Source organism: Malus domestica, chromosome 10 (assembly GCF_042453785.1).
Source record: "Malus domestica chromosome 10, GDT2T_hap1".
NCBI classification, from domain to species: Eukaryota; Viridiplantae; Streptophyta; class Magnoliopsida; order Rosales; family Rosaceae; genus Malus; species Malus domestica.
In genome coordinates this window covers 26,882,615-26,895,071 of record NC_091670.1, presented here as the reverse complement: position 1 = coordinate 26,895,071, position 12,457 = coordinate 26,882,615, and the positions used below count along the sequence as shown (strand labels likewise).

General features: G+C 40.8%; 1 protein-coding gene across 1 annotated transcript; it reads left to right on the top strand.

Annotated features, from left to right (window-relative positions):
- Positions 1–6,294: 6,294 nt before the first annotated feature.
- LOC139188645 (uncharacterized) lies at positions 6,295–7,031 on the top strand. Its single transcript, XM_070806287.1, has 2 exons — positions 6,295–6,459; positions 6,534–7,031. Exons 1-2 carry the CDS (start codon positions 6,295–6,297, stop codon positions 7,029–7,031), a joined length of 663 nt encoding a protein of 220 aa, XP_070662388.1.
- The last annotated feature ends 5,426 nt before the right edge of the window (positions 7,032–12,457 follow it).

The window sequence follows — 12,457 nt, the reverse complement described above, 5'->3', positions numbered from 1 at the left end:
TCCTGTTTGAGACTCATCACTTCAGCCGCCAATGATTCAACTTGGCGGGTTCGAGCAAATAGGCGTTGGGCCATATTAGACACAGAACCTGCACACTGAACACTGAGAGCCAGCGAATCCTTAACAGCTAACTCATCAGACCGTTTGGAAAGTAGTCTGTTATCTTTGGGAGTGAGAAGGTTCCTGGCCACCACCGCAGCGGTCATATCATTCTTCATCACGGAATCCCCAACGGTAAGAGGACCAGTAGGGGAGACGAAGGATGGGCGCCATATGTTGTCTGGAGAAGGCGGGGCTGCCTCTTCAACAAGGTTCAAGTCAAAACGACGGTCGGAGGGGCCAGACATTTTCAAAGGTGTTGAAGAGAGAAGAGGTCGGACAAATCAAGATCTTAGAAGTGCAAGAATGAAGCTTCTACTGGTGGAGATTCAAGTGTGCTTTGGAACTTAATGCCAGCCCCTATAAAAATCTGCACTCGACGAAGCTTCAGAAATCGATGAGGCGCCTGCTCAGAAATCGAAGAGGCGTTTGCTTTCTCAAAAGCTGGGCTGCTTAGAGATCACGAGGGTTGATCTCAGAAATCGAAGAGGCGTTTGCTTTCTCAAAAGTTGGGCTGCTCAAAGACCACGAAGGCCGATCTCAAAAATCGAAGAGGCGCTCGCTTTCTCAAAAGCTGGGCTCCCCAGAGACCACGAGGGCCGATATCAGAAATCGAAGAGGCACCTACTTTTCCAGCCTTTTCCAGCCTTGTCAGCACCTGTCACACGCACTCAGTTTTGCGGAAATTATGGGCATTCTGTCAAAGACTTCTGGGGAAGTAGAAAACACATGAATCTTACTGTTCAATCACCCACTTCCCACACGCAACAATAGCTTATGGGTACCACAGATAACTTTGCCAAAGTTCTCTGCCAAAGTTGAGCACGTGAAGCTTGCAGCTCCCACTACATCGCTCTGACCAAGAAGGGTAAAAGAATAGCAAAGAAACAGCACTAACAAAGTTTAGACCCATAAATTTTGAAGGTCTAGCTACCATATTATTACCCACAAGGGTAAAGGAACAGTACCACTGCTGGATAATTGGAAAGTCCCTGTGTGTCAACCTCTGTGCTTCGTGGCAAGGTAGACTAGCAAACATGCCCAACCTTTACTCACATTCGAGAAAACACTCCCAATAAGATTGCTTGCTCCAAAATCGAAGAGGCACCGTCCTCCGAATCTCGAGAGCCAGACTCCCAACATGACTACTTTCTTAAAAATCGAAGAGAGGGTAAAGGAACAGTACCATTGCTGGATAATTGGAAAGTCCCTGTGTGTCAACCTCTGTGCTTCGTGGCAAGGTAGACTGGCAAACATGCCCAACCTTTACTCACATTCGAGAAAACACTCCCAACAAGATTGCTTGCTCCAAAATCGAAGAGGCACCGCCCTCCGAATCTCGAGAGCCAGACTCCCAACATGATTACTTTCTCAAAAATCGAAGAGACACTGCTCCCCGAATCTCGAGAGCCAGACCCCCAGCATGATTGCTTTCTTAAAAATCGATGAGGCATCGTTCTCCGAATCAATCGAAGAGGCGCTCGCTTTCTCAAAAGCTGGGCTGCTCAGAGACCACGAGGGCCGATCTCAGAAATCGAAGAGGCACCTACTTTTCTAGCCTTGTCAACACCTGTCACACGCACACTCAGCTTTGCAGAAATTATGGGCATTCTGTCGAAGACTTCTGGTGAAGTAGAAAGCACATGAATCTTACTGTTCAATCACCCACTTCCCACACGCAACAATAGCTCATGGGTACCACAAATAACTTTGCCAAAGTTCTCTGCCAAAGTTGAGCACGTGAAGCTTGCAGCTCCCACTACATCGCTCTGACCAAGAAAGGTAAAAGAATAGCAAAGAAACAGCACTAACAAAAGTTTAGACACATAAATTTTGAAGGTCTAGCTACCATATTATTACCCACAACTGTAAAGGAACAGTACCACTGCTGGATAATTGGAAAGTCCCTGTGTGTCAACCTCTGTGCTTCGTGGCAAGGTAGACTAGCAAACATGCCCAACCTTTACTCACATTCGAGAAAACACTCCCAATAAGATTGCTTGCTCCAAAATCGAAGAGGCACCGTCCTCCGAATCTTGAGAGCCAGACTCCCAACATGACTACTTTCTCAAAATCGAAGAGAGGGTAAAGGAACAGTACCATTGCTGGATAATTGGAAAGTCCCTGTGTGTCAACCTTTGTGCTTCGTGGCAAGGTAGACTAGCAAACATGCCCAACCTTTACTCACATTCGAGACAACACTCCCAACAAGATTGCTTGCTCCAAAATCGAAGAGGCACCACCCTCCGAATCTCGAGAGCCAGACTCCCAACATGATTACTTCCTCAAAAATCGAAGAGACACTGCTCTCCGAATCTCGAGAGTCATACCCCCAGCATGATTGCTTTCTCAAAAATCGAAGAGGCATCGTTCTCCGAATCTCGAGAGCCAGATACCACAGACCACTTTTTCAAAGTGCTCTGACAGAGTTAAAACATGTGAAACTGGCAGCTCCCACTACCGTGCTATGACCAAGCAGGGTAAAGGAATAGCATTACTACTTGTTGTTAGGGAGACTCCTATATATGTCGACCTCCATCCCCAACGGACAGGCAGACCTGCAAAAATGCTCAACCCTTCATCATATCTGAGAGGGCACTCCCAACGAAGCCTTTCGAAATATTCAGCTTTCTTTCCCCCCGATAATACCTCTGCAAACAAGCTATACTAGAGCAAGAATATCTCATATCATCAGGGTTAAAAGCAAGAGTATCCCATATCATGCTTTTTCCCTGTCTTTTCTTTTGGCCTTGTTTTTACCTGCAAGACAAGGAGAAAGAGAGCAATCAGTCAGCACTTGGAATCAAGCTTCCAGCCAGGAACTGACTGCCTGGAACCCCTTACCTGATTACTTACCTGGCATTGCTCTCGAGTACTCATCTTCAACATCTTATGTTTCCAGGGAAGATTCCGCATCTGCTTGAGGAACAGATAGGGCAAGTGCGAAGGATACAAGGAAGCATGTGGAGACAAGCGTAACAGCACACGTGCCGATACATTCATTACTCTGTCAAAAGCAAAAGTATCCCATATCAGTAGGGTGGAACGTACTCTAGATTTGATGGACTTGTTTTGACCCTCAAATTCTTCAGTCGGCCTTATACTCTGGAGGAAACCAGAAAACCCTCCAGCTCTGTTCAAGAATAAGCCTGTGGAAAGTTACTTCTTCAAAAGCAAAAGTATCTCATATCATATCTTCTCATTTTTCTTCTCTTTATCCTTCATGCTGCTGCAAGATGGGGAGAAGGTGAACAATCAGTCGGAGCTCTGATTGCTTACCTTGTCTGTCACCTCTTTCAGCAGACCCCCTAGCTCGGCGACTTGGGGGACTCCTACTACATGGTTTGTATCGCGCTTGACCAAGCCTGAAACTACAAGTAAGCTTCAAGTGAAATTGATACATTACCTTGTGTATCTCCACCAGTTAAAGATACCACCCCTGGATGGAGGAAGAGTACTTCCAGAGAAGATGCCACATCTACCTATGAGACAGATAAGGCAAGTCAAGACGACACCACACTCCGATACTTAGAAGTTTCGTGATTACGAGATCATTCTCCCACAATATTTCCTAATGTCATTTGTACTAAATCATTCACTTGTACTCACTAAATGAGAGCTTGAACCTATGTACTTGTGTAAACCCTTCACAATTAATGAGAACTCTTCTATTCCGTGGACGTAGCCAATCTGGGTGAACCACGTACATCTTGTGTTTGCTTTCCTATCTCTATCCATTTATATACTTATCCACACTAATGACCGGAGCAATCTAGCGAAGATCACAAAAAGCGATCGTTTTCGCTACCTAGGATCTATCTTGCAAGAGAACGGAGAATTAGATGGAGATCTCAACCATAGAATACGAGCTGGATGGAAAGAGTGCATCCGGCGTGTTGTGTGACCGTCGTAGGCCACTGAAGCTCAAGGGAAAATTTTATAGGACGGCAATAAGGCTAGCGATGTTGTATGACACAGAATGTTGGGTGGTGAAGCATCAACACGTACACAAAATGGGTGTAGCGGAGATGAGGATGCTTCGTGGGATGTGTGGGCACACGAGAAAGGATAAGATTGGGAATGAGGATATCCGAGGTAAAGTAGGAGTAGCCGAAATTGTAGGAAAGATGAGAGAAAATCGGCTCCAGTGATTTTGAACATGTGCAAAGAAGGCCGACTGACGCTCCGGTTCGAAGATGTGACTACGGGACAGAGGTTCAGGGCCGAAGGGGTAGAGGAAGACCTAGGACAACTTTGGAAGAGACTCTAAGAAAAGACTTAGAGTACTTGGATCTAATGGAGGACATGACACAAAACCGAGCGCAATGGCGTTCTAGGATTCATATAGCCGACCCCACTTAGTGGGAAAAGGCTTTGTTGTTGTTTGTAACAGACGGTGCACCTGCACTGCCAATCAAACTCAAATAAATTCAAGATAAGCCCTACCAGCAGGATAAGTTCTATGCGGGAATGAAGAAAAAGTTTAATGGTAGCCATATTCTTTGTTAAGAAATTTGGCCAGTGCAAGAATTGTGGGTGTTAAATACAAGGTTTAAGTAAGTTCAACAGAGGCGCAAGCCTCGCTTGAAGGGACTCTATTTGATTACAAGAATTGATTCACATAGAAGAGTAGACATTAAGGACTCAACCACAACATTTAAATACTCGGTCAATAAACATCAAGTCACTCATTACCTAATATTGTCCAATGATGCTATTGAAGATTGGTTGACTCTACAAGAACAAGTGACATGATCACCAACCTTCCACTTCGTCTAGTTATAGATGTTAACAAAAGCGCTTATTGGAAGGCAACCCAATTTTTCTAACTCTTTTCTTTTTATTTCATTTATTTTATTTTCCTGCTTTTATTCCTAATTACAAAAATCACAAAAAATAAAAAAATAAGAAAATTGAAAAGAAAAAAAATTGCAATTTTTAATTCTTGTTATTTTTCTTTACTTATCTAATTAGTTTGTTTTTTTTATTTGTGATTGCAGGCTGCATTCAGAACTGATTCGATCTAATCTCAACTACTTGTGGATTCATACATTCATCCATTCATCTCAGTATATATGCATTCAACCATCCATTCATCACAACTTTGCATTCAATATGAGCATTAAGGTGCAAAAATTTAAAAGGAAACCTAACTGGTGTTTGAGTTTAAGAAATGTTAGTGGGTTTGCAAAGAAGATTTTGTACCTACTTGGACCCACTCCACTCATTCACTCTCACATTTTGTAAAAAACAAAAAGAATTATATATACACACACACACACACACACACGCATACTACAATATGAGTTTGTGGGTGGGATCTAAGTAGCACGAAGGACGTAATATTCCAACAAAGACCAGATTCAATATCAGGCACAAAAATTTCTCAGACATTCATCACATGGTACATGGAAGCAAGACATAAGCATAAAGAATTCACTGATTTAACACATGCAAGAATAAATTGAAGATGGGGGACTAAGAAATTATACATTTTGCTTTGGATTCGAACATTTGACTTTGGATCAAATTTGGGTGCATCGTCGAATCTGAGATGTCGTAGCAAGTCCATTGTCTCTTCCATGGTACTGACATCAGCTCGAAGTTCCTTGCATAGAGAAAGACCATATGCATGTGTTAGTTTTGATTTATTTGACTGCAATGCATAACTCGAAACTGAAACAAAGAAGTTTGAGGGAAAGTTCTACCTGTGCACCTTTCGACTTTTGGATCGAACGAAAATGAGGCCTACAAAACTCCATGAACCTCTCTCTTGTGTTGTAGATGAGTAAAAGACTGAGAGAGATCTCTCATCTTAGGCCATCTCCAACCGAATGAGGGTCAGAGGGCTCGTTTTAACCCTCTGGACCTCCAACAAATTAATATTTTAATGAACATTGCAGGGCTATATTTCTTATCATCTCCAACCAAGGGCCAAAGGACCATAGGGCTCGTTTTAGCCCTGTTACAAAAACCATCTCTAACCGAGGGCCAAAGGGCCAAACATAATTTATTATTTAAATTTTAAAAATTTTGGCTGAAAAAATTAATTTCAAATCCAATGGCTAGCTGACGTCAGCTAGCCGTTAGATTTGAGTTTTTTTTTTGCTATAAATAAGGTGGATATTGGGCTATAATTCACACACCTATGAATTCAATCTCTTTCAATTCAAACTCTTTCAATTCAAGTTTGCAATGAATTCCAACTTTGGATCTTCTTCGAATTCCAACTGGGGGTCCGAATCCAATTCTGAATTGGAAGAAAAATGGGCGCAAATGAGACGAGAAGATGAGGAGTGTGATGAAGAAGATGAAGCATGGCGCAACACACAATATGTGGTGGCCATGGCTATGTCCATGGTGTGTCAGCCAACTGAGGAACAACCTTAATAGGGTGGCTCTATTACTGGTTGCTCTTACAAACCATGAAACAGAGCGATGGTCTTATGAACAACTACTTCAACCCTAACTCGGTGTACATAGAAGAGGATTTCAGATGTCGCTTTCGGATGATGCATCATGTGTTCGAGCGTTTACTTCATGATGTCCAGCAGGTCAATCCATACTTTCAACAAAAGTTAGATAGAGTAGGCCGTCCTGGTTTCTCACCTCATCAGAAGGTTACTATTGCACTCCGAATGATAGGCTATGCCTCCCCAGCTGATGCGATGAATGATACATACGGTATATCTGAGTCTACATGCCTTGATTCTTTTGCTAGATTCTATGACATAATTGTTCATCTTTACAAAGAGGAGTACCTTCGTGAGCCAAATCAAGAAAATCTGGATCGGCTCCTTCACAAAGTTGAAGACCATGGTTTTCTAGGCATGATAGGGTCAATAGACTTATGCATTGGAATTGGAAGAACTGTCCCACAAGATGGCAAAGAGGCTTTAGTGGATGATCGAGAAAGCCAACTATTGTGTTAGAGATGGTTGCCTTGTATGACATATGGATCTAGCATGCTTTCTTTAAAGTCCCTGGATCTCAAAATGACATTACAATTCTTGGGCATTTAACCCTCTTCAATAACCTGACGGAAGGTAAATCACCTCAACTTCACTATTACATCAATGACCGTCAGTATAATATAGGGTATTAATTGGCAGATGACATCTACCTAAAGTGGGCAACACTTGTCTAAGCAATTCCAAACCCTGCGATGATGCTAAAAAGTGTTTTACCTTACACCAAGAGGCATACCAGAAAGATGTTAAGAGAGCTTTTAGTATTCTACAAGCACGGTGGAAGATCATCAAGGAACCGGTAAAAAGGTGGAGTCGAGAAAATTTGGACTCCATCATGATGTCATGCATCATATTACACAACATGATTATGGAGGATGAGCGAGATGGGTGTATTGATGAAGAGTCTAATGACGACCAAGAGGATCCAAATAGGTCAAGAAGGGCTCGTGGAAAAATATATGATGGGCCTAATTTTCCTTTCAATCCAAGAACTGGTAGTATATCTTTAAATGAGTACATGAGGCGTTATTGGATGATACGTTCTTGTGCCACAAATAAGTACCTACAACAGGATCTTGTTGCACATCTTTTGTAACGACCCGTCCCCAATTACTACGAATTTTATAATTTTAAAATGTGAAATTTCGAAAATACCCTTCAAGGTAAATGTGTTGACTTTTGTTGACCGGTTTGTCATGGCACGTAAGATCTATTTTCTTGGTGTATCTTCGTAGGTCTCATCATTATGGATGCGTGGGCGCAAATGGAACGCAATTTGGAGTTATAACGAAAAAATTATGGACATTTGGAATTGTTTTACTAAACTTTAAATTATAAATTAAGTAAACTCCCACCATGTGGGAATGGTGGACCAATTAGACTAATGGCAAGGGACCAATCATAAATAAAAGGGGGGAACCAATCAGGAGAGGAGGGAGAATGACCCCTCCCATTTACCCATTCCCGCACAGCAACCGGAGTCGACCTGGTTCTAATTCCGGCCACTTCTACCATTTTTCTAGACCAAATTCACATATCTATCACCTGCAACTTCTTCCACAACCTTCCCTTTACCATCTCCACCCAAATTTGAGGGTTTTTAGGTCCAAAATCGTGAGGAATTTAACCGGAGCACCGGAGGTGCTCGATGGTGATTTTGCTGTTTTGGTGAGTTACACCACCCATCACCACCCTTAATCAACTCCCCTTGGACCCAGGAACAAGATCCAATCAGTTGTAAAGGCGTCGGAACACTGAGGAAGGAGAATCGAGCTCACCCACTCTAGGGTTTTCGACAGGTGCAAGCTAAATTGGGGCATTTCCCGTCCAAATTGGACTTGGCCACATGTATGAAACTTGCTCTACTTATTTGAGAAGTTTTAGAAATAGTTGGACTTTCCAGCGAGCCGGGACGACTGGCCACTATGTATGGCAGCGCGTGTGCCGAGACCCCACCTACCCTTCCTAGACTAATTTGGATATCCTGATTACATATGTGACGTTCGATTGACAAAATCTCGTCGTATGACTATAGTTTGATAGAGACCGTCATTTGGACATTATATGAATCGACAATCCGACTGTTGGATCGTCACCAAACTTTAATACGTTATAGTACGTAATATTTGACAACCATAGAAACTTACGGATCGGGAATTCGAGGAACGGATCTCCCTAAATAGAAATTCTAAGTTGTAAAACAAACTTTGATATCAACCTAATTTTAGTGATTGGCGGAGATTCGACCGTTGGATCGTTTCGAAACTTTAGCATGTTGTTCTAGAAGTTTATTGAAACTTTTGGGAAGTTACGGATTGGAAATCCAATGTACGGATCTTCCGGATCGAGTTACGTAAGGTTGTGGACCCTACAGTCAACCTTTGACCGACGGTTGACTTTTGGTCAATGAGTTACAAATCATTCTAGAACGTCCTTGGGAATGTGTTTTATGTAAGTTACGTGTTCTATCGATAAGAATTCTTAGACGAGATTTGATATTTGTTCTAGGTGACGATCGATCATGACGTCTCGATATTCGTGCTAAAGAGTTGTAGCGCGGACTTCAGGTTCAGGTGAGTGGGTATTTTCCTTTTTATAGTGTGTGTGTGTGTGTGATTGATAGTTTCCATTTATGCATTTGAAAAAGAATTTCTTACGTACGCTTGGATTAGACTAAAGTTTATAAGAATTAGCAAAATGACGGAATTTCTGAAATATGCTACATCCTACGGGATGCACATGTATGCTTATAATCTTTGATGCCATAATTATATGTACGGCCATGAATGTTAGTATGTTGATTAGAACTATCGAATCATTGTGGCATGCTTATATTTATGTAGTTTGCTCATCATTGTTACACCCCGGTGTTAGTGTTAGTGTTCGCCCAGGGCTAGGACCAGTCTTTCACGTGTATGTCCACCTCTACACCGCACGCTCACCTTGGATCCAAATAGGTGCCAATCATGTCGTACAAGTTTCATTAGGCAACTCTGACTTGTAGGTGATTGTGAATAACGCCAATCTTCACGTGATTGTAGCACTAGAGCGTATATTATGATTATACCCAGTCATGTCGTACAGGTCGTATTAGGCGACTTAGACTTGTGTGCTAGCATAGATTGATGAGCACCTGATTTTACTTATATTACTGTTAAGATTTTGTGATTTTGGATGTCCCACCCTTAGTTACGAGATATTGTGCTGTAATGAATTCTTGAGATATTGTGTAGTATTTTTATACTACACGTAGTAAGTATATTTTAGAAACTGTAATTGTTTTACAGCGAAGGGTTACAATGTTTTCAGAAAGGTTTTTATAAAACTTTATTTTCAGGCCCACTCACCCTTGTTTTTCACCCTTCTAGGTTTTAGTAGCGGAGTTTACGTATCGACGAGGATTCTTGGTGAATCTCGGTATAGGTGGCTACCATAAAGGGTATGATCCTCACCCTATCTTACTGTATAGTACTTATACTTTGACATTACATGTGAAATGGGTTCATTCCCTCTCACAGCGCACTCTCATATTTAGGCACTTTTAGGTTTAAATTTATTCACATTTTCCACATCACTACACTTTATGGCTTCGTCACCTTCCAGGTGTCGGCCAACACACCTCAATTCGGAGTCCTAATGCACATTCGGGGTCGGGGTGTGTCATCTTTGGGCCAAAAGAAGCATGGAGTATGTGTTTAAGTTTTATGTTGTTAAATGTTTTTAAAAATGTTGTTAAATGTTTTTTTATGTTGTATAATTTTTATATTGTTTAATGTTGTGTCATGTTACTTAATGTTATTTAATGGCTTAGGAAGTTATAAGGAAAAAAAAATAGAATTTTTTATTTTTTAAAAACAAAATTTGTAAAAAAAGAAAAGAAAAAAAGCTGTAAAAAAAAATTCAAAAATAATGGCTAGCTGACATCAGCTAGTTAGCCGTTGCAATTTGAATTTTGGCCTGGCCCGGGGCTAGCTAGCTGGTTCCTATTGGCCAGACGGTTGGCTCTTTGGCCCTTTTTTGTCTATTGGGACCATGAGCCCTTTGGCTTGGCCCTCGATTGGAGATGGTTTTCTTGTTATTTTCGATCATCTGGCCCTCTTGATCTTTCGGTTGGAAAAGGTCTTAGGAGAAATAGGGAGGCTAGGGTTTGAGTGCCCACATAGCTCTGGGCTCGAGGTGGAGTGTTTACAACTGGGGTTGGAAATGGTACATGTGAGCTAAACTTTTTATATATGAATTTGCTAGGGTTCACATCAGAAGGCTTCGCACATGTTGATCAGCGCCTCTTCTATGCTTCCAAGTCTCGAGTTTGACTCCAGGATTTTCTGTTGATTATTTGCCTATTTTATGTTTTGGTTCATTTTCATATTCTTTTATTTGTCTAGATTCACTTATGTTTGTGTCTTAGGATTTTCTAAGGTTTAGGAACCGGCCCACCCCGTAAATAACCATGGCCCGCCCCGCCCCGCCCTGTTTGTTCCCAAAAAAAGAAGGACCCGGCCCGTACCCGCCCCGAACCTACATTACCCGCCCCGACCCGCGGTTCCTCTACCCGTTTGCCCACCCCTAGTCATAAGTAGTCATTTTTATTTTATTTTTATTTATTTTCACATCTTGAGGACAATGTGTGATATAAGTTTGGGGGTGGGAAATAAGAAATTTTAGATTTTTAATTTTTGATTCAAATAAAATTTTCATTCTTTTTAAGTTAATATCCATAGATTATTTTAAACGTTAGAACAAATGGACATGGTGAAGGTTAATATCATAGTAGAGTTTTTTTCTATTTATCTTTGCTTAGACACTAATTTATGAGTTATACTTTGAAAATTTCCACATTTACATCAACATGGTTTGTGGGGAGTGAGATTGAAATAGTTGCTTTTTGCCTAGCTAATTTTTAATTTTTTATGTTCTAAATAAAGTAAAGTTTAGTATGTGTTACAAATAAAGTAATAATTGTTCCACCCAAGGCTTTGCTTAATAACCGGGCCAATCATGCCTGATTAATAGTGAGTCTCACGTCAAACGGTAGAGTTTTGGCATGGGGCAAGATGGTTAGTTGGTTTCGTAGCCTTTTCATCTCAAGTTAGTAAGTTCTTAGGGGTGTTCTACGCCTAGTGCCCTAAAGCCTTTGTGGTTTGGGAGTCATTGACCTAAAGCTCGCTACCTGGGTTGGATCGAAAGCTTAAGTAAACTGACATTGCATGACCATAACTATTACTGAAGAAAATAAAAAAGTGTAAAAAAAATTTTGAGAAAAATTTGAAAAGAGAAAGAAAAAAATAGTTATGTGTGAAGTATTAAATAAAGAGGACGAAAGCTAATGATTTTAGTCGAGTCTCTTTAACTATGTTGTTTCACTTTACACCAAAGAAAGTTCATGAATTCTTTTCTAATTGATTCTAAATGGCTTAGACTCTATGGTGGGATTAGTTGGAACTTTTGAAAAGATGTTATAATTTTTAACGTTTTCTTTGGCTTGAGACTTGAAGGTGAAAATTGTCTTAGTTAATTTTTGTTTAAGTTTCTAGTTTGTTAGTTTTTATATTTGTTTTTTATTTTAGTTTTACTTGAGGACAAGCAAAAAACTAAGTTTGGGGGTATTTGATGAGTCGATATCTTAGTATTAATTTATTGGTTATTTTGATAGAATTTTGATACTTTGTTATGTATTTTCAATGTAGGACATTCGACTTCCTCTTGAGAAAAAAGTGATCAAACGGATGAATTTTGGAGTGATTCTGATTGGAGGATGTTCGTGGGTGTTTCAAGATGTTCGTGTCAAAATTCCATATTTTTCTACCAAGCTGTTTGACTGTGGGAAAGAAAAGAAGGCCCAGAGCGTAGCTTTCCTAGATTGATGTTTATGGACGTTTTGGGTATTT

Excerpts from the sequence above, each read along its gene's own strand:
- LOC139188645 (XM_070806287.1), top strand. The coding sequence starts at position 6,295 with ATGAATTCCAACTTTGGATCTTCTTCGAATTCCAACTGGGGGTCCGAA. Across the intron at positions 6,460-6,533 it reads TGGCCATGGCTATGTCCATG|AGCGATGGTCTTATGAACAA; the intron begins GTGTGTCAGCCA and ends ACCATGAAACAG.